Here is a 24,209-nt window from a genome sequence, read left to right as displayed (position 1 = left end):
GGGTGAGTGCTCAGCTAATGTTCCTGGATGGTGAGTGAATATTTGAAGCCACATCTGCTCCAGGCAGAGGAGTCAGCATGGGTGCCTGGAATGTTTGGGGTGTGGCGAATGGGGTGGCCGGACTGCAGTTAGGATCAGGAAGGTGGGGAGCTCTGCGCAGGAAGGAGGGGCTGACTTCAGGGAAACCTCCACTCCACTCTCGGATGTTTGGTGAATGGCCCATCGCCAGGCGAGTCCCTTTTCCGGCTGAAGCTGATTGTGTCGGGAGGAGTAGGGTCTTGGTGTTTGGGTTTTATGGCGCTCAGGGTCACCCTTCCAGAAGTTCATTCTCAAGGCTCAGAATTCCAGCCATTTTCTGGAAGTTCGTCTCTGGACCAAACTGCTGCTGTGAGCCGTTCCTTGTCCCTTAGCTTTTCCTCCAATCAGAGCCTGGAGTAGAACAGCTTTCTGATTAACTGACGGTTCTGACGAGTAGAACCCCAGGGCGTCCAGTTTTATTATGCTCGTGCTTTGGTTTCCTCCTTGCTGAGAACCACAGGGACCAAGCAGGTCAGCAGCGCCCTCACACAAAGGCTGGTCTCCGTGGCCTTACCTTTTCAAGTTACTGCATGAAATCATCTGTGGACATTTGCAGTTAGCATTCTCTCTTCCAGTTGCTCTTACCTCGTGGTCCATGGCTGCTGCCTTTCCTTCCTGCCTTGCTACTTTTTATCTCCTTTTGGGCATATTTTTCATTTCCGAAAACAATTTTGTACAAGGAAATCACCAAATAATAAAATTATTTTCTATCTTAATAAACAGTGTTAACTGTCGTTAACTTAGAGTAACCACAAAAGCAGATATGTGTGCTTTCAGAAGTGAGTATGATTCTAGATTTTCTGTGAATCCATTAGGCTCCTTTGGAAGGTTTTGGCGTAAGCCTGCCAACAGTTCCCTCCAGCTCTCTGGAGCCCTGTGAGGCCTCTGACTTTTTTGTATCTTTCAGGAAACCTAGCTCTTGTCCGTTTAAAATTTAATTTGAATGATATCGAGTCATTAGCACATCTACGTAAAAAGAGCTGTGGGGAAAGTCATGAAGCCCTGTTTGTCACAGTAGACAAACCGAGCTCCCGAGCAGGCCCCTTCATCTTGTCTCTCTTGCAGGTGCTGTTTGATGACATTGCCCAGTCTATGATCCGTCTTTCCAGCCAGGATCTTCAGTTTCAGCTGGTTGCGGCCTTTCTGCAGTTCCTGGGCGTGCCTTCTGGCCTCAGCCCTCCAGCCTCCTGCCTCTACCTGGCCATGGATGAGAACAGCATCTTCGATGACGGGCTTTGTGACGAAATGCCACTGACTTTTCTCAACCTTTCCTCTTCTGGTGTCAGCTGTGTTGGCTGCTCAGACCCACTGGGCCGCCGGCGCTGGACCCGGGGTCACAATCGAGAGGGCGAGGAGTTCATCCGCAACATCTTTCACCTTGTGATGCCTTTGTTTTCAGGCCGGGAGAGGTCTCAGCTCTGCTTCTCTTGGTTACGGTACGAGATCGAGAAGGTAACTCTGGCCTCCTCCACCCCACGTGGGGGCTTCGTACATGATCACGGGGCTCTTGGTGTTCCTCGGAGCACTGGGCCACACCACCTCCTTGTTCGGGGACCCCAGAGGCTCCTGGTGTGTGGCTGCCCCTGCTGAGGGGCCGCGGGGGGGGGGGGGGGGGCAGGAGGAAGAGGGGTGCAGCTTGCCAGTGACTGGGGCCGTTTGTGTTCGCACTTCTGCTGCCAGATGTCTGGGATTATAGGAGCAGTTAGTGTGAACAGCCAGGCCTAAGTGTAAGCGGGGGTTAGAGGATTTTGGGGTTTATTAAAATAGATAAAATAAGCTACTTGACCCTGCTCCTCATATCCGTTTGCTAGAAATTTGTCTAGGGTGAGCTCTTCTGCCCTCTGCCGGTCACCAGTCAGTAGTGAATCTTAACACCCACAGTTCTGACACAGTTCTGACAGGATCTGAGCTACCGATCCACACACCAGGTTGTATGTGTCTGATAAGATGTGGTGGCCACCTCTCACGGGAGGAGACTACTCGGGGTGTACGAGCCTTGTTTATAGAGGTTTGGATGCAGTCGTGTGGGGGCGCCTGTGGCCTCGGTACAATCCTGAATTGTTTCCCAGCTCAGAGAGCCTCAGGGTTTACCAAACACGTGAGAAAGGCGGGAAGTGTCGACGCCTGTGTGGCTTTCTAACATTGACGGTACAGAGGGGTTGCCGTAAAGTCCCAGGGCACTCGGGAGTCCTTTTCTTTTTACTTCTAGGTCATTTGGTGTCTGCACACTAAAAACAAGAAGAGGCTAAAGTCACAGGGAAAGAACTGCAAGAAACTAGCCAAAAATCTCCTGAAGGAGCCAGAAAACCGCAACAGTTTCTGCCTCTGGAAGCAGTACGCACATCTGGAGTGGCTGCTTGGCAACACCGAGGACGCCAGGAAGGTGTTCGATACGGCGCTCAGCATGGCGGGGGGCAGAGACCTGAGGGACCGTGAGCTGTGTGAGCTCGGCCTCCTCTACGCCGGGCTGGAGGCGGAGCTGTTGCCGGACCCGAGAGGGGCCGCCACGGCGCGAGCCGTTCACGTACTGACCAGGCTGACGGAGCAGGGGCCCTGCGGGCCCTACTCCGGGCAGGCGCTGGCCGTTCACATCTTGAAAGCTCGGAAGGCGTACGAACACGCGCTGCAGGACTGTTTGGGCGACAGCTGTGTGTCCGCTCCGGCTCCCAGCGACTCCTTCGACCGCCTGACTAGCCTGGTGAAATGCTTCATGCTCTTTCAGTACTTGACCGTAGGGATCGATGCGGCCGTGCGGGTGTACGAGCAGGTGCTCGCAAAACTGAAGGGCTCTGTTCCCCCAGGGGGCTCCGGCCCGGAGGACGGAGCCCGCGCCCAGGGCCCCCACGGCGCGCTGGAGGCCGTGACGCTGATGCACACGAGCCTGCTCAGGTTCCACACGAAAGTCAGCCTTTACCCCCTGGCTCCTCTGCGCCAGGCTCTCTCCGAGGCGTTAAGGTTGTACCCAGGCAACCAGGTGCTTTGGCGGGCGTACGTGCAGATTCAGAGCAGGTCCCACGCAGCCAGTGAGACCAGAAGATTTTTCGACGCGGTCACCAGGTCTACCAAACTCTTGGAGCCTTGGTTGTTTGCGATCGAGGCCGAGAAAATGAGGAAGAGACTGGTGGAAAGTGTTCAGAGGTGAGTACAGACATCTTGTTCGTGTGTCCACAGACCTTTGGGGCACGCCTGCCGGGTCCCCACTGCCCTGCTGGGCCCCAGGGATCCGGAAGTGAGTATGGGCCGGTGCTGGAGCGCCCGCCGTGGATGTTCCGGGTGATGGCGGATGACCTGTGGAAAGAGGAATAAGAGCCTTGCAAGTGGCCACAGCTTTCATTAGGGGCCTTCGTGGCTGCCTCCCTAGGCCGTGCTTTTTGGGATCCTGAACCTTGCTTATGGCGTGTGGGCGGTGACGGTCAGGCTTTCGGCTGTCCGAGGAGCTGTGCTAAGAGCACATGGACCAAGAGCCCGGGCCTGGAGTAGGACTCTGGATTCAGATCCCAATTCCTCCACTTACCAGCCGTGTGGCCTTGGGCAAGTCCAGTCACCTCTAACGGGCTCCCCTTTTGTAACGTGGGAACAGTTGAGAGCCTGCCTCTTAGGGCTGCTCGGAGGGGCCGCTGAGGTGAGTGCTGAGCCCAGAGGGAGCCGGAAAGAATTACCAGTCTCTGTTGTTGTTCCAGATGGTAATAGTATCAGGCTTAACTGTTACCTCTTGATACAGTGTTCGTGTCTGAAGGTCGGGCGGTGGTCTTGGGGACACCTTAGCTTAGGCATTATTGTTCCTTCCAGATCTTTGCTGTCGCTTCACCCTGACCTCGTAGAAGCTGGCTACTCAGAGTTGCCTCTGAACAGTGTTTCACTTCGTTTTTTATTTCTTCCGTTGGGATTTTAGTCACTCTGTTTTCCTTAAACGGAAAGGACTTTCCTCCTCATAAGGTAGAATTTGCATTCTGCTGATCAGAGGGTAGGCTTTCTTTAGAAAACAGCAAGGAGTTTGCGGGTGACGTCTAGGCAGACTCTGGTGTAGAAAACACACAACCCTGGACGCTGCCTTCCTCTGGCCTCGGAGGGGCCACATCGTGTCTGTACTCTGCACCCCTAGCGCCCCCACACCTGGGACAGCACCATCCCTGACACACTCTGGTCCTGCCGATGCTGATGTCTGCCGTCACTAACGTACCTCTTCTTCCTGTGGCGCCGTGGGTGCGAGAAGTGGCCTCGGAGTCACGTGAGCCTGTGTCTTGCAGGGTAGATGGTAGAGAGGTCCACGCCACAATTCCCGAGACCGGCTTGACACATCGCATCAGAGCCCTGTTTGAAAATGCGTTGCGGAGCGACAACGGCAGCCAGTGCCCCTTACTGTGGAGGATGTACCTGAATTTTTTGGTAAGAAAATATGTAGCATTTTTGTTTGTTTGTTTTTTTTAAATTTTTTTTTAACGTTTATTTATTTTTGAGACAGAGAGAGACGGAGCATGAACGGGGGAGGGTCAGAGAGAGGGAGACACAGAATCTGAAACAGGCTCCAGGCTCCGAGCTGTCAGCACAGAGCCCGAGGCGGGGCTCGAACTCACGGACCGCAAGATCATGACCTGAGCTGAAGTCGGCCGCTTAACCGACTGAGCCACCCAGGCGCCCCTAGAGTTTTTGTTTTTATGCCGAGCTTTGCTTCGTCACAAGTGGGAAGGTAGAGGCGTCCGGTTGCCACCTCCTGGCAAGGCTGGCAGGGGCTTGCTTTTGCCCTCACGCCTCCGTGGCCTCGCTTAATCCTCGCGGGAACCCCGGTGACTAACGTCCGGTGTCTCAGGACTGGGGAAGAGGTCGCGGGCTGTGGATCTCTTGGAGTTGACTTTGTTTGATCAGCAACTTGGAAGTGGTCTGAGCTTTCATTGGAAAGAGACCTTAGTTCTTTGCCATCTGTTCATAAGAGTTCCCAGATCCTGATTCTGTTCTGTCGTTAAAGGTAAGATTCACCCTAGAATGTCGCTTTTACAACGACCTCTCCAGAGAAGCTTCGTCTCACTGAAAAGTACCGTGGTGATTGAACATGGTGCAGTGCCCTTTAATTTTGCTGCTGTGCGTGTGGGGGCTGCTGGGTGGGTCCTGGGCCTCAAGCGTCTGTGAGTCAACTTTGCCTTTGGTTCGGGACCTGGCCTCGGAACGGGCCTCACTTGCCACAACACGTCTACTGCCACGTTGCATGGCGGTTTAGAAGCCTAGGCTTCTGGGCCACTTCAGTGTTTGAGCTGAAGGCTACTAAACCAAGTGATCTGTAACGAACGTCGTAGCTTTCAGAAGCCAGGAGTGATCTTCCTTATCTGTTTCCACTGGGTAACTTAAGACAAAGTTTGTGGACTTTTCCACTTGACATAGGACAGAGTCGGGTGTAAAGAGCAAGTAAGTTACGGATTAGGAGAGCTCTGGGCCTCCCCCCGTCTTCGCAGATTTCAGAATTCATGTGGGTGTGCCCCCCTCTCCCCCCGACCTCTGAAAGGCCCGAGTGGCAGGGAGGACGCGTGATCCCGGGACCGCCGCCTCCTGGCCCACCGGGGACAAATAGGCACTTCCTTGTGGGCGGAAGTCGGCATCAAGATGAATTACCGCAAAAGTTTGTGTGTTTTTGTGACATTTAAAAAACCCCAGAGCTCAGATTCGGTATTTTGACACCCGTGTGTGACGTGGAAACCTCCAGAAGTCCAGGTGCTGGTGTGGTGTTCACGGCGCACTCGTGGTGGCGGCCAAGGCAGAGGTCAGAACGGGTTCCAGGCGCATCTCCGCTCCCGTGGGTGGAGCCACAGGAGCCACTCAGCCGAAGGAGAGGAGACGCTCCCTAACATTTCCAGCGCCGTTACCACGCGACCCTTGGTCAGCAGGTGAAAGACCTTGAAGCGTGAGAAGCGATGGCTCACGCGTTTGCCAGTTCTAACGTCTCCCGTCTGGGTCGGTAGAGATGGGTGGTGCGAGGTGGACCGGGTGTATTTTTTACAAAGATCTTCCATGAGCCAGATTCGGATTTTGGACAAAGAAACTCTTGTTGACTTGGGAGAAAAGAATGGGGGCCCTTGGGGGATTTCTCCTTCTGGAAAGGTTAGCACTGGACTGAGGGGGAGTTAGAGCCGAGTTAGAGCAGGACTTCTTCTCACAGCTCCTGAGGCATCCGGGACGGTTCCCGGGGCTCTGATAACCTGGGAGAAAAATCAGAATAGGGCCAGAATGCTGGGGTGCAGGCCGCGTGTGCAGGGAGAGGCCGAAGGGAGCCGACTCCATAGGGAGGGCTGGTGCTTTGGCTGGTTGTGTCTTTGTGCCTTTCCGGATGCGTGTGCGCACGTGCGGATTTACTCCCTTATTTTCTTTGGGAGAACGATGGAAAGAATTACAGTTTGTTGTTGGCCGTGGCGAGTATGGGAGAAGAAAGGAATTGGGGAAACAGTTAACTCTTCCCACTGAGGTTTGGACTTAGGTTAAAACCTGTTTGGGGGGCGCTTCCAAATGTGCTGTTCTCCCTACACAGTAACCAGCGCTTTCCCACTGAACCTTGTTGTTTTGGCTAAAATTACAGTTTGTTCTTTTTTTTTTTTTAATTTTTTTTTTTTAAGTTTATCCGTTTATTTGGAGAGAGTGAGGGAGCACAAGTTGGGGAGGGATAGAGAATCCCAAGCAGGCTCTGTATTGAGCATGCAGAGCCTGACGTAGGACTTGAATTCACAAACTGTGGGAGATCATGACCTGAGCTGAAGTCAGACACTTAACCAACTGAGCCACCCAGGCACCACCCCTCGTTCTTTTTTAAACAATTTTTAAGTGAACTCTACTCCCAACATGGTGCTCAAACTCACAGCCCCAAGGTCAAGAGACGCACATGCCATCGACTTAGCCAGCCAGGCGCCCCGAAATTGCCATCACTTTCAAGATTCTTCGGGTGTTTAGATCATGTACCTGCACAATTGGGAAAGAAACTAGAGTGTATAAAGCCATCCGCTGGTGCCGTGGGCTCAATGAAGTCAGTCTTACAAACAGAAAAGGGAGCAGTGGCACCCAAGCCGGTGGTCACCGGATTGCATTCTACCCTCCGCTGCCATTTCTTCTTTCCCATTGACCGCTAGCAGAAGTTAGAACATATTGAGAGGCCAGCATGTACGAGAGCTTCTTTGGTTCACCGCGCTGGTGCTGAGTACGTAAAGCCTCCGGAGGGACCGTCGGAATCCCGGATCCACCCGAGCACGACACCCCTGCCCTCTGCTCCTCCACCAGCCGTGTCCTCTACAGTTCTGTGCTTGTCCCGTCCCGGTGCTGCGGGTCACGGAACACATGCCATGGTGGTGGTACCAGCCCTTCCCCACGGGCTGGCCCACTGCAGCCGAGCCCCCAGGTGGATTAGTACAGGGTAGTTTCTGTAGCCCTAGACTCTCTGCTTCAAGTAATCATTTCTGTGATTTGCCCCCTGCCTCAGGTTTCCTTAGGAAACAAAGAAAGGAGCAAAGGCGTGTTCTACAAAGCACTTCAGAATTGTCCCTGGGCGAAGGTAAGTTCCAGAGCCCCCGAGATCCGCACATTCCCAGGGACCTTCCCGCCAAGCCTCGGTGCCCGCCCCTCTCCCGTGTCCTTGTGGACAGGGCCCATGCCAGACCCTTTCATGGTGCAGCTGTCCCCCGCGGAGCCTCAGCTGATGGGCGATTGTTTCCTTTCCTTGCGCGTTGCTGTGGGCAAGGGGGTCCGTCATTTGCCCAAAGCTCAGCCCAGATGCTGAAAGCATTGGGGTCTGTGTCCCCAAGCCCGGTCAGAAGGTGTCAAACACGGGGACAGAGATGTCCACCTAGTCCTGACCCCACTTCGGGAAGAGAAGGCTTTGCTGGAGTTCACCCCTTCCACCCCACTTCTGTGAGTTGGGCGTCCTGCCCAGTGAGGCCGAAGGGGAGCGCAGGCTGTGGGGGGCGGCGTGGGGGCAGCTGGCTAGCGCTGGACCCCTGGCCCTAGGTGCTGTACCTGGACGCCGTGGAGCACTTCCCCGAAGAGATGCAGGAGGTCCTGGACCTGATGACGGAGAAGGAGCTCCGGGTGCGCCTGCCCGTCGAGGAGCTGGCGCTTCTGCTGGAGGACTAGGCCAGGAGGGAACGGGCCCTGCCTTCCGGGCCTCTCGCCTGCCCCCCCCCCAACCCCCCCACCGGAGCCGGGATGCACAGGACGGGGACGCATGCGTGTGAGCATGTGTCACGAGACCTCCGCTTTTCAAGTTTCTTAATTCTTAGTAATTTGGGTCTGGGTTATCAGTCTTTTACCTCTTGCACATTGTTTGGATGTGTGAAGGACACAGAACCATAGTTTACATATTGTATATGTGAATGTGTGTACGTAGGGAAGAATCCTGCCAAGTGAAAACTAAACCCGTCGTGGCTGGCGTGCAGGAGGTCTGTTCCACTCCTCTGCCCGGCCGTGAACGTTCCCCATCCGCATCCTTGGTGGTCCTGCCGTCGTGGTAGGAAAGGTCTGGTTTCTGAGCACTCGGACCTCTCCCCGCAGCTGGTGAGCAGGAGAGCAGCTTTTGCCCTTAAGAGCCGTTTAAAACTTGGTGTTCTGGCCTCGCTCCTGTTTTAAAAGTTTCTCATTATTTGCTAGGCTCTTGATGCCACCTCCCTTCTGTGGACCAGGAGCATCACCTGGGGGCTTGTTAGAGATGCAGCCTCCGGGCCCACCTCAGCCCTTCTGAGTCAGGGCCTGCACTTGAACAGGACCCCCTGGGGACTTAGGTGCACCAAGTGTGGGGGCGCTGCCCAAAGGACCCCTGCCTGGGGGCTGTGACACAGAGGCCCAGACCCAGACCTGCCAGGCCACATTCTTGTTTTGATTTCTGAGGGTATGAATGGAATGAAACGTAAATATCCACATTCAGACCACTTTCTTCTGAAAAGGACACGCCCTTGCAGTCATTATTAAGGACACTGAGCTAGGAGGAAATTGCTCTATCTTCCCTGAGGTCCTGCTCTAAGAGAAACGCGGACAGTTGCTGACTCTATCGTGATCTCTAGAATGGCTGAAGTTGTATTTCTTTGGCATCTCATCCAGAGAAGCCCGTGTCGTGGAAGAGAATCTTGCCTAGAAACCAGCGGACACTGGTGGGGGAGAAGGGCGGCGGGTCAGGTCACCCGAGGAAGGTGGCTGGCCAGCCAAGTGGACGCTTGCCTCAATCTGCCCCGCTTCCTTCGCGGCTTCAAGACTGAACTGTTCAGAGAGGGGAGAAGTGCCGGAAATGGATGAAGAAAGGTAAGGGGGAGCTCTAACAGGTTTTGAGAACCCTTGAGGGGGATGAGGTTTCTGAACCTAAGAACGAGCAGGCAGGGCAGATTCCTGTTGGGAACCTTGCTTAGTAACGCCAATACCTTCCTGCCCCAAGAATGCTAGAACCCTCATGCTCCACAGACCTTCCAGAAGGGAAAGCGGAGTTTCCTTCTGAAGCCAGAACCACAGAGTTGACCCCTGTTGCTTAAACAGCAGAGAACGCTGGCTTTGTGGCTGCTGTTGTCCAGCCCTGCCGCCGGCTCTGGGGAGGAGAGCAGGGCAGGAGGCGTTCAGGTCTACACTCCTGGCCGTCGCCCAGAAGCCTCCCTAACGCCTTGGTCCACCTAATGCCGGACCGGCTGCTGAGTGGCTGGCGTGGAGGCTCCAGAAACGGGACGAACTGAGGAGGTGCTCACTTTATTGGGGGGAGAACACTGCATGTGGCCAACACATGAAGGCAGCCTGGCGGGCACCCTACACACCGCGCTCAAAAAGGGACACGGGAGGTTTTGCTAAGAAGGATCAACAGGAACGTGTGTTCCTCTGGGCGGCTTCCCAGCCTCATCCCTCCGAGGAGTCGGGACACCCCGACCGTTTCCTTGAAGGCAGATGTGGTCACTACAAGTAGAGCCCTTCAGGGGTGCCTTCTTGTTTTTTATAAAGAACGTTTTCTTTCGATTTTTTGAAGTCTTCATTTGTTACTTTCATTCTGCGTTCTCTCAAGGCCATCAGACCAGCTTCTGTACAGATCGCCTGTGAGAAAACAGTATGTTCAGAAAATGAAATACTTTGTGTTCTAATGATTCAGAGAGCTACTTTGAAATAAGGTGTAAGACGCCCACACTAAAACTGCCTCAACCATTTGGGAAAAGATGAGATCTTGTGAATGTCTGAAGCCTTCTAATGATTTTCTCAGGGGATCTGAGGTGGCTTTGAGGAGGAGGACTGGCTCAGGGTCTACCCGGCGGAGTGGCTTGGGAGGGAAGCTCTACCAACGCCCCACTGTCGTTACAGGGAGCCACGTTCTGGGCCACAGCTCCCGTTACACCAGGAAACTTCGCGGCAACAGAGCACACGTCCAGTTCATCTACCTACACTGAGGAGACAGCACGCGTTCTGGCTAAATGGAAATCTCCCCATTTACTGCATTTATTGTCTCGCAACACTTGCCAAAAGTAAAACAACCCATGCAACATGATGTGATAAAACCACAATCTCAGCACTAAGTTTCTATCTGGTTATGACCCTCAGGATATTTCAAATGGTGCAGCAAAAAAGAAAGTGAACAAAAAGATAAAGAGGTAAAACGGTAACACTTGGTGAACTGAGGTGATGGGTATGTGGGCATTTACTATTGTTGCAACTTTTCTGAAGACTTCAAATTTCCCCAAATACAAAGTTGGTGCAAAATTTAAAAACTCTCTTTGAATTGAAGTTACCGACAAAGACACTAACCTAGTTCTACAGATGCCAACGATACGCAGTTCAGTGCAGGCACCGGCGTGAAAAGGCCCAACACACGCCGTCCCTACCTGACCGTGGCACTTACCCCTACCTGACAGAAACCCAGGTCCTCACATACAAAGCAGGCTGGACCCACACTCAGTGCTGCCGAGCCTCGCCCTAATTCTGGTCGTCTGGGAAGAAACGTCCTCACACACACACAACTAAGAGGTACAGTCCAGCCCAGGTTCTCACCTTGATGTCGGCCCCAGAGAGGTCATCTTTAGCCATGATCAAGTCGTCCAGGGTCACATCATCGGCCAGCGTCATCCTGCTCGTGTGGATCTGAAAGATGCGCCTCTTGGTCTTTTCATCGGGCAGGGGGAACTCAATTTTCCTGTCAATGCGGCCTGCGGGTATACAAGGTTTCCAGTCACACCCCTGTGGCTCCCCCCAGGCTCCGCTGTGGCTCGGGGAGCCTGTCTCCTCACACCTGCAGTTTCAGAGGGAAACTTCCCTTGTGGGAAGGGTCCAAATCTTGAAAAGTGAACACTGCTCTTTGTAAATATCCACGTGTGAAATCGTCCCGTTTAAAAGAAATCCTCTCTCCTCTGGTACCTTCAGAAACACACAAACTAGCCACTGCTGCTTTTGGTGCTACCCGAATGCGAAATTAACTGGAGCTACCATAGGAGCTATTTCTTCAGAAAAAAGAATGTTCATTACGGGAAAGAGAAACGGTCACAACTTAAGACTGCGATGGAAAGGGCCACACTACACCTACTACATCACGTTCTTAGCCATTACCTCAGTGGAACGCAGCTTTTGGGAAGTTATTCTACACTTCAGTAATGTATTTGCCTTGATGTGTATCATTTTTAAATCCCCTGAAAGTGCACTTAAACACGAACACCTATAAACGCACTCATCCTCCGTGATGGGACAAAAGCAAATCTGACCTGGTCTGATAAGTGCTGGATCCAAAGTTTCTATTCGGTTTGTGGCCATGATAACTTTCACGTCACCCCTTGAATCAAATCCATCCAACTGGTTCAACAGTTCCAACATTGTTCGCTGGATTTCTCTTTCACCACCAGAATTTGAATCGTATCTTTGAAAAAGAAGAGAAGGGATGAAAACCGAACTGATCTCCTGCTGAAGGGGAATTATAAAAACACCTCTGATGCCCTCAATTCTAGCAACAAAATCAGCACAGCCTCCCAACCACCACATAATCTTACTTAAACTGTAGATGTTTTCGTGCCTGAGATGGCATCATTAATTCAGATTGCACGTTCGGTATCTGAGCCCCCGACCCAACTATGAGCTCCTGGAAAGCCTTGTGACAATGGCTGTGTCCCCAGAGTGCAGATGATGCCTGGCTCAGAGTGGAAACTCAAGGCATGGCTGCACACTAATCTCCAGACGGTCACGACTCCCGGGTGGTTGTCACCTGGCACCCCGGAGCAGAGCCTAAAGCATCCACAGCCACGTACAGTAGGAGCCAAGGCAAACCCATGTGCAGGCCACACAGGCAGTGCTCCGTGATCATTCTCAGACAAGAGCTACAAGGTCTTTACCTCTAAATGACACAAAGAGAAAAATGTACCTTTTTGTTCCAATGGCATCAATTTCATCAATAAACACGATGGATGGCGCGTGTTCTTCTGCAACTCGAAATAACTCCCGAACGAGTTTGGGCCCATCACCTAGGTACTTCTGAATAAGTTCAGAGCCAACCACTCTTAGGAAAGTGGCTGAGGTTTGGTTTGCTACTGCTTTGGCTAATAAGGTTTTACCTATTTTAGGTTAGAAAAAGAAAGACAAAGTGAAAAAACCCTCAAGTGCTGTCTTAACTTGAAAACCCTGTCACTACCACCTAAAACGGGCATAAAAAACGGGCAGATCCCTCCGATGAAAAGGCATGCCACCATTCCAGTGTCTTGACATTATGTTCTCCAAGGCAGATAAGAGGAAATTCAGAACGTTCTGATTATTTTTAACCATCTTCCTAAAGTCATCATCATAGTGTCAGAAAATACACTTTACTGGGTTATTCGAACTTGCACAGAAGTTGCAAGTTATTAACCCAACGCATGCCACCAGGGTTTGAGATCCAAACTCTACTCTGTGAAACAATCAGTGATGGAAAAATGGCCTGAGAACCCTAGGTCTGACCTAAGGAAACACTCTTTAGCACCAGGCCTGTAGCCCCCGGGGCCACCCGAGGAGTCGTGGCTGTGCTGGCTGGGCTTCCCCGAGGCTCAGCTGAGACGGGGCCAGCTCCCAGTGAAACCCACAAATGATAGCTCTTCAGACTTTTCTCAGTCTCTGTTGTGTCCTTGTGAGGAACTTCCTCTCACCAATCTCAGGGAGGATCTCAAACATTTCCAGTCCTGCCCCGTTCCTTGAGATTTCTATTTCAGGTCAAAACCAAGAGATCTGGCAGCCATTTTGTGAACTTTAGGGCTGGAAGACCTTGGCCCCTTTGACGGTGAGTGAGGACGGGGGCACAGGGCCAAGCAGGAGCATCAGGACACGGTGGCAGTTAGAGCAGGGCTGGTAAAGGACCAACCTTAGGCCCGCAGGGGAAGGGGAGGAGGCTGCCGGGGAGTAACACAGAAGACTTAGTTCAAGTGGGAAGAAGGACGAGGCGCTAAGCTTTACTACAAGATGTGGCCACGACATCCTTGTGGTGAGATAGACAGAGGGCTGGGTGTGAAGGCTTAAAGTGCGGAGATTCCCCGAGAGAACCGACTAAGGCTGCTGAACAGAAGACAAAAAGGACCTAAGTGGGTGGCATCTTTCAGTCCAGAAGCGGCCAAGGCCAGCTGCTGTGGCACTGCAGTAGCCAGAGGGCTCACCGAACCGGCTTCTTCCTCCTCCTGGCAGGCCCACCACCCTGTACTTCACCCCAGCTCCTCAGATCGGTCCCCAGCAGTGCACATGCACCAAAGCAGGCCTCTCTTCCAGCCTCAGCCCTGTCGCCAGCTCACTCCCAGAGCAACCGCGGCCTTGGGCTAGTAGTCACTGGCCTGACACTTGATTTCCTGGGCTGTGAGAGGACAGGCTGCAGAAGCTCCATGCCTCCGGAGCTCGTCTCCACTTGTCTCCCAGTCCCTCCACTGTGGGCAGTCCCCAGTCCTCTCAGGATCCTCCTGGGAACGTGGTTTCAATTCACTCAAATAACTGTGCTTCCTCTGGAATTTACACAGCGATGTACTGCTAAGTCCTGGACTGTACAACTTACTCAGGTCAACTAGTCGCATGGTGAACCAAATATATGTGTTTTTATCTTCCATCTATGTATTCATTATATTCATTCAGTACCAATGGACCAGAGAATGAACCTAATCTGAACAGCACAGAATAGGTTTTAAATCAGCGGTTCTCCACCATGGTTCTGATGTCTGGCCACACACTCCAGATGCAGATCGGGATTTTCAGGGATGGGACCAAATATTGGTATTTTTTAAAGCTCCAGGGTGATCCTAGTGTACAGCCAAGGTTGAGCATCCTGGTTTATTTCCTGTCTTATAAAGTATATTTAATAGACTCACACTAATCTTGAATTATGAATACTTGAAAGCCTTATGTTTTACAGCATATAAATGAGGTATACAAGAGGAGTTCTAAGAAACTGTAAATGCATTCACACTGAGCAGGCATTTGGGGTGGGGGCTGCCTACTGCTGTTCGTTTTTTGTTGCAATTCCCACTACTGTTTTTAACACGTTAAGTCTGTTAAGTCTACAATTTCAAGTCTAAGATAATTCAGTTTCTAAGCATCTACTATACAGATAAATATACTTTTGTGTAATAGGTATGTTTCCGTATTTATTCCAAAAACGTCCAAAATGCCGCTTAGAAAACTTTGTTTTAAACTAAGGAATTGTGGCATCCTTACTCAAGAATTAATTATAACAAGCTAATACTGCAGCTCAGGAGATCAGCTGAGTGCCCAGAGAGTGTCAAACACAGAGCATACGTACCTGTGCCAGGTGGTCCATAGAGAATGACCCCTTTTGGGGGCTTTATACCCATCTCTTCATAATATTCAGGATGAGTGAGAGGAAGCTCCACGGATTCCTACAGAAAACAAACACTGGTAAAAATAAAACGCTTTCCTACTAAAATTATCAGATCCATTAACCGGCGTCAAGAATATAGCTCACTTTCAACAAAAATAAGCTAAAACCTCACTTACTACTGTTAGAGACACTGTGGGTGACTTCATCTAGCAGCAAGGACACACTGAAGAGGACATCTGTCCCGCCTGAGCTGCCGCCCCCTGCCTATTGCTCCCAATTTCCCTCTAACTTTCCAGAAGCAACATTTAATAAGCTCTTCCTGAGCAAAAGAACTTCAAGTGAAAATACACCCTTTCCATTTAAACTACAGACAGGAGCTGGGATGATTTTCTGATTGCTGTTACACCGACAGACACGCTGGCTAGAGAGCGAGCTGTCTGAGAGGTGCCGGGTGGAGACCGGGGACAGCTGTGCATGACCTCCCTACAGACGAGACGCCGTGCAGGTGGCTGGCCCACAGCCAACCCGAATGACCACTGCACTTCGCCCGACTCACACTGTCCCCACATCACTGGAGGTTTCCAGATGGCCACAGCTGAAGTTAACACAGATGGAAACATTATATATCACACACACAATAAACACTGCATATAAAAAGGATTAAGCTGCAGCTGCTGAAGCAACAATCACCCAATTTATTTCCATTACCTAACTCGGTATTAACAACTACAAAAGAGCACACTGGCAAGCTCTGTTACTGCTTGATCAGTACAGAAAAAAAATATGCAAAATAACTCTGAGCACCCTAAATGAAGCAGCAGTAAGAAATCTAAAGTCTAAAAACCCAGAGCCGGTGCCTAGACCTACCTTAATTTCCTGGATTTGGTTGTCCAACCCCCCAATATCAGCATAGGTTTCCTGGGGGGCCTTTTCTACTTTCATCACCGTGACCAAGGGATCCGTGTCATCCATGAGCACCCCTATGACGGCATGTACCTACAGAGAACGTTAAGTTTTACCGCAGGGACGTGAGGTTTGCACAATCCATTTACAACAGTGCAATGCCAGTCACCAGAACGGCACGAATGGGCGGATCCGAGAGGAAGGAGGAAGCATCCCTAATTAGGGGCTTCGAGACCGGCAACTTGCCTTGTGGTTGAGCAGGACCGAACAGCCTGGCTCCAGCAGGTCCTTGTCTACAAAGGAGAGAATGCTGACGTAGTGTTCTGAGCCCACAGACGTGGACACGATGGCGTGATTGTCATCAATGATCTCTTCCAACGTTCCTACCGACATCGGGGTCCCCCTCAGATCATCCACCTTTGATCTCTCCTCCTATGTAAGAGTATGCCATGAAGGAAAAGCGGGTTAGACCTAAAAGGTAGACAATGCTGACAGTTTTACTAGAGTTACTAGATTTTACTACGTTTACAAAGCAGGTGGTGCTTTAAAAGCAGCTAATTTATGATTCGTAAGAGCCTGCACAGGTCAACTGCTTGAATTTCACTTATTCACTGAATTCTATTTAATAACTAAAACCGTCAATTTGTAAAATCAAAGTTACAGTAATTTCTCCGTTTACCTCTTGCTTTTCTTCCAAAGGCTTCATTTGTTCCTGATTTCTAATGAATTCTTCCTCCATGAGAAGATAGTCTTTAATTCTCTCTAACTTCAGTAATTTTAAGCGGCACTGAGTGTGAGGTGTCACTGTAATTAAAAAAGTTTTATTGTATGTGGAGCTTGACGTTCGCAATGAATTAAGTCCACCCATAAGAAAAAAAGGTTAAGACTTAAATAAGCTAATAAGCAGGTGCCTAAATGCAAAGGGAAGAGAGACTTTGGCAGTTCTAAGCAAGCAGGTAAAAATGGGACGAGTTCCATGACCAGACAGCTAATACAAAATGACATACACTAAGTGAACTGTCTTTATATATAAGAAAAAGAGAACTCAAGGACCCAAAAGATAGTTTGCTTCGGTGTTTTATTCCCCATAGGTGCTAATAAAAATAGCTACAAGTGCTGTTCAGTCAGAATACATGCTGCATGCTAGCTAGAACAAAAGCATCCACTTGTAGGAGGACCGTGAGATATCAGTGGTATTAACATAGGCGGCAAACATTTTTTCCACACTCTTCTGCGTTCTTTTGGCTTGAAGTCCCCTGCTGCACAGGAATCTTAGCATATATAGACAAAAATGCCAATCTTTTCTTTTGTGGTTCCTAGGTTTCTTCAAAATGTCTCTCCTTCCCTGAGGTTAAATATATTCCTGAATTTTTGTTCATTTACTTATTTTCACGTCTGTACTACATCTGGCAAAAAGGGATCTAATTTCATTTTCCCTCAACAGCAAATAAAATATGCCAGCCATTTATGTTAAATACTTCATCCTCTTCCCACAGAACTCAGACATCACCTTACCATATAGTAATGACCCATGTGACCTGACTTCCTATGCTCTTCTGGCAATCAGAGGACCTAGACTTTACCGATACCATATTGACTCATTATTCATTTTTTCAAATTGTCGGATTCCTTTCCTTCTTAACCAACCAACATTTATTGAAATTATTTCATCTAAGCAGGAAGAGACTTGTTTAGATGGGGATGGGAGGGTTATGTAAGACGAAGTGATGAGAAGAAGGCAGCCATGGGAAGGAGAGGGGGGAAGAACGTTTTTAAGCAAACGGCAAAAGCCCTAATGTGGGTAAGAGTCAAAGAACACAAGGCAGGGCCGTGTGAACGACAGCAAGGGGAGTGACGGGCTGAGGACAGAGGTGGGCTGGGTCAGGTCACCTGATCTGAATCTCAGTCTATGTTCAGTATGAAGCCACTGAAACAGCTGGTGTTCAGGAATCCCAAGACGGACATTCCAACACAGTGGTGTTCCATTTCTTCGGGGAATAAGCGTGTTTTCTAAGTTATTCAAGCTCAATCTGACTTTTCTAATCTCAAACTACACTCTTCATACCTCAGAGGAGCTGGCTGTTTAAGCGAGACATGATTGTATACCGTCTGCACGCCGCTAACACCAAAACACAGCTTTTACCGCAGCCCAGAGGAGGGCCACACCCGCGAGCAGAGCTGCAGCCACCCCGTTTCCTGACTCCACATTCCGACCTCTACGCTACACACACAGACGGCTCTCATGGAACCGACACAGCAGGGAGGAACCATTACCCAGTGGCAGCTTGCTGGCAGCATCTGGTCCCTTTGTTTTCTTCTTCTTTTTCCCCACTCTGGTTGGTACAGGAGGTTCGTACTTCTTTTTCTTGTCCTTGAATTTTTAGAACAGCAGGAAAAAACAAAAACCACACAGATCATATCAAAACACAAACTTCTGTAAGGCCATCATCTATTTCTCGGGGCTGTAATTTTCCTTATCTTTCAGAATGCTATTAAAAACTTTTACAAATAAAGCTAGGTTTACACTTCTGCAATTGGTGAATGTAACTGATCTATTTTTTAAAGTTTATTTATTTTGAGGGAATCCGTATCAGAGGCAGAGAGAGAGAGAGAGAGAGAGAGAGAGAGAGAGAGAGAGAGAGAACCCCAAGCAGGCTCTCTACTGTCAGGGTGGAGCCTGATGTGGGGTTCAATCTCACGGACTGTGAGATCATGACCCGAGCTGAAATCAAGAGTCAGACGCTTAACTGACACCTCTTGATCTTTCTTTTTACAATACACAATGATAGACTATTCAATAAGGACTAGAGGTCAGAATTCAGAATTATATACCAAAAGTTTGAGCTGAAATAATGAGACAATTCTTCTTCACATCTGAGGATATTAAACACTAATTTACTGGCAATTTATTTCAACACTCTGTAGTGTTATTTTACACATTTAAAAATCATTAATTCAGGGTGGGGGGCCTGAGTGGTTCAGTTGGTTAAACAAGCATTCCACTCTTGGTATCGGCTCAGGTCACGATCTCACAGTTTGTGGGTTTGAGGCCTGTGTCACGCTCTATGCTGCTGGTGCGAAGCCTGCCTGGGATTCTATCTCCCTTTCTCTCTGCCTGTCCTACAACCACACTCCCTCTCAAAATAAATTAAAAAAAAAATCATTAGTTCAGGGCACCTGGGTGGCTCAGTCATTTGAGCATCTGACTCTTGATTTCGGCTCAGATCATGATCCCAGTGTCGTGGGATCAAGTCCTGTGTCAGGCTCTGTACTGAGTGTGGAGCCTGCTTAAGATTCTCATTCTCATTCTCGTTCTCTCTCTCTCTCTCTCTCCCCTCACCTCCCCTCTCCTCCCACTCACCCCCTCTCTCTCTCTAAAATGAAAATAAAAAAATAAAAATCATTAATTCATAATTACTTACTTGACAGGTCAATAATCTTCTACAACATGAAACGGATACTGTATGTGAGGCCAGGCTGGTTAAAAAACTACAGGATTACTTATTTTGCATTTTGACACTCACGAGTCCCCAAAGAACTTCTCAGCTGACAGCCAAGATATGTTGCACAAGATATGTTTACTCACATCACAGACACATCTGGCTTATTTACCTTGTCATCCTTCTTGCCACCTCCAGGGCCATGACCACCACTCTGACTTTGACCCTGAAAAAAGAAATCAGAGGTATAAATTCAGAATGTGATCACTTCAAAAGAACATCCTTATTTTCCCATGATTCCATGACACCATTTAACAATTCTGGACTTAAGATGTACCTTGCAGTCAACATGTACATTTAGCATCGTAGAAATTTCTTTTCTTCCTGAAAAGCTGTTAGTGGATCAATGGTGTGCCCTACCCTGCAACTGTTTGCATCTTAAATCAAGGACAAGTCTACTAAGAAACTGATGTATCATAATGAGGCTGGGATTCTAAGACCACCCCTTTTTTGAGGGGAAAGTAGAGCTTGACATTCTTTAATATAAAACTACTTGAGTATATTTCATGAAATTAGGTCATCAAAGCTAAGTCATTTTACCTATTTAACAATCGTTTATCAATCGTTTACTCCTTACTAAGATCACACCAAGACCCAGGAGACTCTCCTTTCAAAAGCAACTTATATACTTCCCATCTCTAAAGCCTGGGGCTCTCAGGCAGGTCTTTCTTCCCAACCTGAAAAGCTAAATCACCCTAAGGTATCAAGAACTCAAGTGTATTAATACACTCGTGGGATTTGGGGATTTTAAAACAGACCCCTCGGCTACAAGGGATGGCTTAATAAAGAACAGTATCTCAAAGCTGGTGGCATTTTAAACAATAGTGAACTTACTTGAATAGAGGAGCCCGCAGTCCCCTCAAATCACTTCCACGTAAGCACCTCTAAATTAATACACCACCAGTTTAATTATCAAGACAGAACAATGTATCATTGTTACCTAGAAGAGTTAGGGTCAAATATAGTTCCCCACCTGCAGGATTCTTAAAATTCTGTGCTTTATTCTGAAGAAGGTAATTGCAGGCTCTGAAAAACTGTGGTTCACAGAGTTAGTTATACCGCAGTAGGCTGTCCAAAGTACAGGCCTTTAATACATACTTACTTACACCTCCTAAAGAAATGTGCTGTTGGCTGGGGCAGCTAATGTTTGTGGGGTGCTTACTATGTGCCTAAGTCTGTACCAGACATTTTCCTTTACTACTTCATTAATTCCACACCACCCTTCAAGGTAGGGTTTATCATTCCCACTTTTTAGACGAGGAACTGCGATGAGCCTAAGAACATGGGCTATGGAATCAGATGCATCTAGCTTTAAACTCCATCACGCAGGTCACCTCCCTGAGCCTCAGCATTCTTAACCAGAAAGTGGGGATGATTCTAGCTCCCCTTACTAAAGATGAGGTAAGGCACATAAACCACTCAGCATGTGCATGACTCACAGTAACTCCTCAGCAATACAGTATCACCAGTGAACGAGAAACATTAGGGTCAGGATTTTAATTACCAGTCTGGTTACAAAATCTGGGCTCTGAAATAAATCTATCTGGTTCAGTTCTTCACTCTCATTTAACCCATCTCTGTTTTTATCCAGAACTCTGACCTCGACTCACATTCCCACAGCATTTTCTCCCCTCACCAATCCAGCTATTCCTTTGTAAAACAAGGAGCTGATCCTTTAATTTTCCTCAAAAACCTTCAGCTGCTCCCCAGCATTTATGGTGTAATGTCCAAACTCTAGAGTGGCAGACGTGGCCCCTGCCAAACTGGCTGCAGCTGACCTTTCCCAGGTTCATCTACCACTCGTGATCCCGCAAGTCTGGCCCCACAGGAGGGCATCTTCCTGTACAGGTCATAAACCCCTTCATTTCTGGGGCATCTTACAAGATGTTTCTCAGTCTCAAATAACAATAACAAATATACCCATTTCAAGCCCTTACTCTATGCCAAACTGTGCATTCTCAGGGTATCATCTAGTTTACTTCTTACAGACTCTATGAAGTTGGCACAATCATAACCCCTGGTTTACAGATACGGAAACCAAGGCCCAGAGATGGTAAGTGACTTGCCTATTATCACAAAGCTTGTCAGAGATGTAGCCAGGAATCACAAAGGTCTATTGGACACCAATATTTTACTAGATGGCCTCTAGCAGAGACTGGCAGGGTTTGTGTAATAGCACAGCCACTTAATGTGTCTCTGTTTCCTCCTTGGTAGAGTGAGGATGATAATAATTACTGTAAGGATAAGAAGAAAATGCTGGAATATAACCCTATGTTTATTGCAGCATTATTTACAGTAGCCAAGATATGGAAGCAAGCTAAGGGTCCATCAGTAAATGAATGGATAAAGATGGTGTGGCGTGTAAATGCACACAAACACAATGGACATTACTCAGCCATTAAAAAAAAAAAAAAATCTTTCCATCTGTGACATTAACGGACCCAGAGGGTGTTAAGTTAAATGACGTCAGACACAGAAAGACAAATACGACACGATTTCACTTGTACGTGGCATCAAAAAACAAAGCAGAAACAGATCCATAAACACAGAGAACTGGTGGCTGCCAGAGGAAAGGGACAGTGGGTGATGGGGAATGGAAGGCACAGGCTTCCAGTTATAAAAGGTATAAATCCCGGGGATAAAAGGTAAAAGGTACGGCACATAAAGCACATAAATATACAGACAGTGGCACTGGGATAGCACTGCACTGTAAAGGGACAGATGGCAGCTACAGTGAGAGCACGGCAGAGAACAGACTCGTCCAATCACTGGGTTGTCCACCTGAAACTAATTTAACACTGTGCCAGCAGCTCTACTTCAATAACAATGACAGTGACAAGGAAAATAACGCTGGAGAAGTACCTAGCACATGCTTAGAACATTACCCCCGAAGTCCTTATAAGACCTAGAAGACTATGTGGTCTGCGTTCTTGATGTTCAGGATACAGGCTAAACACACTGCCATCTCAGGCCCTTTGCGCTTACCTATTCCTTCTGCCTGGAGCCCCTTCCCCTCAGATGTCTGCATAGGCTACTCTCATTTTGTTTAGACCCCTGCTCAAATCTCACCTCCTCAGAGGGGCCTTTGCTAACACCCTATGTAAAATAGCCATCCCATCCCTTTCTATAAACAACCATATAGCACTGGCCACTCACCCATCTCTCTCTCCCGTTCCCTGCCATCATATTGCAAGTCTGCTTTTCGATGTGTGTGTGTGTGTGTGTGTGTGTGTGTGTGTGTGTGTGTGTGTTCGCCTTGTCTACAATGTAAGCTCCATGAAGGCAAAGACTTCGCCAATCACGCTCACCTCTTGTGCCCTCACCGCTTAGGGCAGAACTTGGCCAAAAGAAAAGTTGCAGGTGCTCAATAAACACCTGCCTACTGAACTAACGAACAACTGCTAGCGGGAGCCTCCCCTCCGAGGTGCACCAGTCACAAAGACGTCAGTCTTGAATGCCTTCCCCAAGTGCCCCCACTCCCCGCGGTCGTCCACCGCCGCGCTCTCCCCTCCTCGGCCGGAACGAATCCCTCCCTCTTCGGCGGTCGCGCAGCCCTTCACCTGAGCGGCTCAGAAAGCACTGGTCCCAGGTGCTCAGGGAGGCTCCCGCCGGAACTCCCCGCGCCGGTCAGCGGGGCCCCGGGCGACGGAGGAGCGAAGCCGGGCGCCCTGACCCGCTCCGCCGCCCCACTAGCAGCCCTCCCGGGGGACCCTGCGCGCCAGGGGCCCCAGGAACCCGGTCCGGGCCCGCTGGTCGGCCTCGGCGGACCTGAGCACTGTCTCCGGGAGCCCCCGACCCCCGAGGAGAGCGGGCCGGCGGGCAGGAAGGCGGGCGGGCCGAGTGCCTCGGGGAGCCGCCTCGCCCTCTCGTCTCGGGTCGCTTCGACCCCGTCGCACCGCCACCACCGGCCGAAACCCTTAGTCACTCACCATCTTGCTCCGGCCGCTTGAACCGCCGCTACCGGATATGCATCTGCCAAGGCGGCCGACTGAAGAGGAAGTTGCCTAGTGACGCTACGGAAGCCGAGAGGAGCCAAATCCCTCCCTGACGGAGTCGCTCTCCAAGGGCTTGGTGGGGCAACGAAATAACTTAGAAGCAAAACGTGAATCTTGTAAAATATTTTACTTGAAAAAACAATTTTAAATCGAAGTTGTTAGGCTGTTGTCAACAGTTTAAGACGACGACGTAGACTTTGAAAGAAGTAAGACAGTTGTGAAAATATAAAATATTTAAAATCTGCAAAAATCTTAACTGAGAAGAATTTCACGTGTTGCTCCAAGAACTGGAATGGAATTATAACGGCGAAGGTGACATAAACTTTTGGATCACATTTAAGCTATTATTTGGTCTCTGGAATAGACGTGATCATCTGAGAGTATTTCCTTGTCTAATGAGTTACCTGGATGCGTTTTCTTTTTTCCTTTGATGCTTTGTGGCTTGTGATGATGTCACATGTTGTCTTAAAATAACTAGTCTTGCACCTGGTTGGTAACATTGATCATTTAGTACACCCACCAGGACATTAGAAAGATAGCAGAAAGACAAATAAAGAAACTGATCCCGTTCACAATTGCACCAAGAAGCATAAAATACCTAGGGATAAATCTAACCAAAGATGTAAAAGATCTGTATGCTGAAAACTATAGAAAGCTTATGAAGGTAATTGAAGAAGATATAAAGAAATGGAAAGAGGGGCACCTGGGTGGCTCAGTCGGTTGAGCGTCCGACTTCAGCTCAGGTCACGATCTCGCGGTCCGTGAGTTCGAGCCCCGCGTCGGGCTCTGGGCTGATGGCTCAGAGCCTGGAGCCTGCTTCCGGTTCTGTGTCTCCCTCTCTCTCTGCCCCTCCCCCGTTCATGCTCTGTCTCTCTCTGTCTCAAAAATAAATAAAAAAACGTTAAAAAAAATTAAAAAAAAAAAAAAAAGAAATGGAAAGACATTCCCTGCTCATGGATTGGAAGAATAAATATTGTCAAAATGTCA

The 24,209-nt window shown here is 49.3% G+C and overlaps 2 protein-coding genes across 4 annotated transcripts in view; one reads left to right on the top strand and one right to left on the bottom strand.

Annotated features, from left to right (window-relative positions):
* NRDE2 (NRDE-2, necessary for RNA interference, domain containing) overlaps positions 1 to 14,093 on the top strand; it is a 51,906-nt gene extending 37,813 nt beyond the window's left edge. The window contains exons 10-15 of one of the 3 annotated variants that reach the window (XM_042944071.1): positions 1,144 to 1,530; positions 2,288 to 3,216; positions 4,326 to 4,464; positions 7,529 to 7,600; positions 8,053 to 9,336; positions 10,366 to 14,093. In XM_042944071.1, coding sequence (XP_042800005.1) covers positions 1,144 to 1,530; positions 2,288 to 3,216; positions 4,326 to 4,464; positions 7,529 to 7,600; positions 8,053 to 8,178 — 1,653 coding nt within the window. In that variant the 3' untranslated portion in view covers positions 8,179 to 9,336; positions 10,366 to 14,093. Of the gene's footprint in view, positions 1 to 1,143; positions 1,531 to 2,287; positions 3,217 to 4,325; positions 4,465 to 7,528; positions 7,957 to 8,052; positions 9,337 to 10,365 lie in introns of those variants that run through there. The other 2 variants (XM_042944070.1, XM_042944072.1) reach the window with 2 other exon arrangements.
* On the bottom strand, positions 9,753 to 23,213 carry PSMC1 (proteasome 26S subunit, ATPase 1). Its single transcript, XM_042944073.1, has 11 exons — positions 23,157 to 23,213; positions 19,340 to 19,393; positions 18,002 to 18,098; positions 16,407 to 16,531; positions 15,974 to 16,159; positions 15,692 to 15,820; positions 14,786 to 14,882; positions 12,404 to 12,593; positions 11,754 to 11,905; positions 11,050 to 11,204; positions 9,753 to 10,104 (listed from the first exon to the last, which is right to left on the bottom strand). Exons 1-11 carry the CDS (start codon positions 23,157 to 23,159, stop codon positions 9,970 to 9,972), a joined length of 1,323 nt encoding a protein of 440 aa, XP_042800007.1. The 5' UTR covers positions 23,160 to 23,213; the 3' UTR covers positions 9,753 to 9,969.
* Positions 23,214 to 24,209: the final 996 nt, after the last annotated feature.

The sequence above is a fragment of the Panthera leo genome, chromosome B3 (genome assembly GCF_018350215.1).
Source record: "Panthera leo isolate Ple1 chromosome B3, P.leo_Ple1_pat1.1, whole genome shotgun sequence".
Classification (NCBI taxonomy): domain Eukaryota; kingdom Metazoa; phylum Chordata; class Mammalia; order Carnivora; family Felidae; genus Panthera; species Panthera leo.
This window is presented reverse-complemented; position numbering and strand designations above follow the sequence as displayed.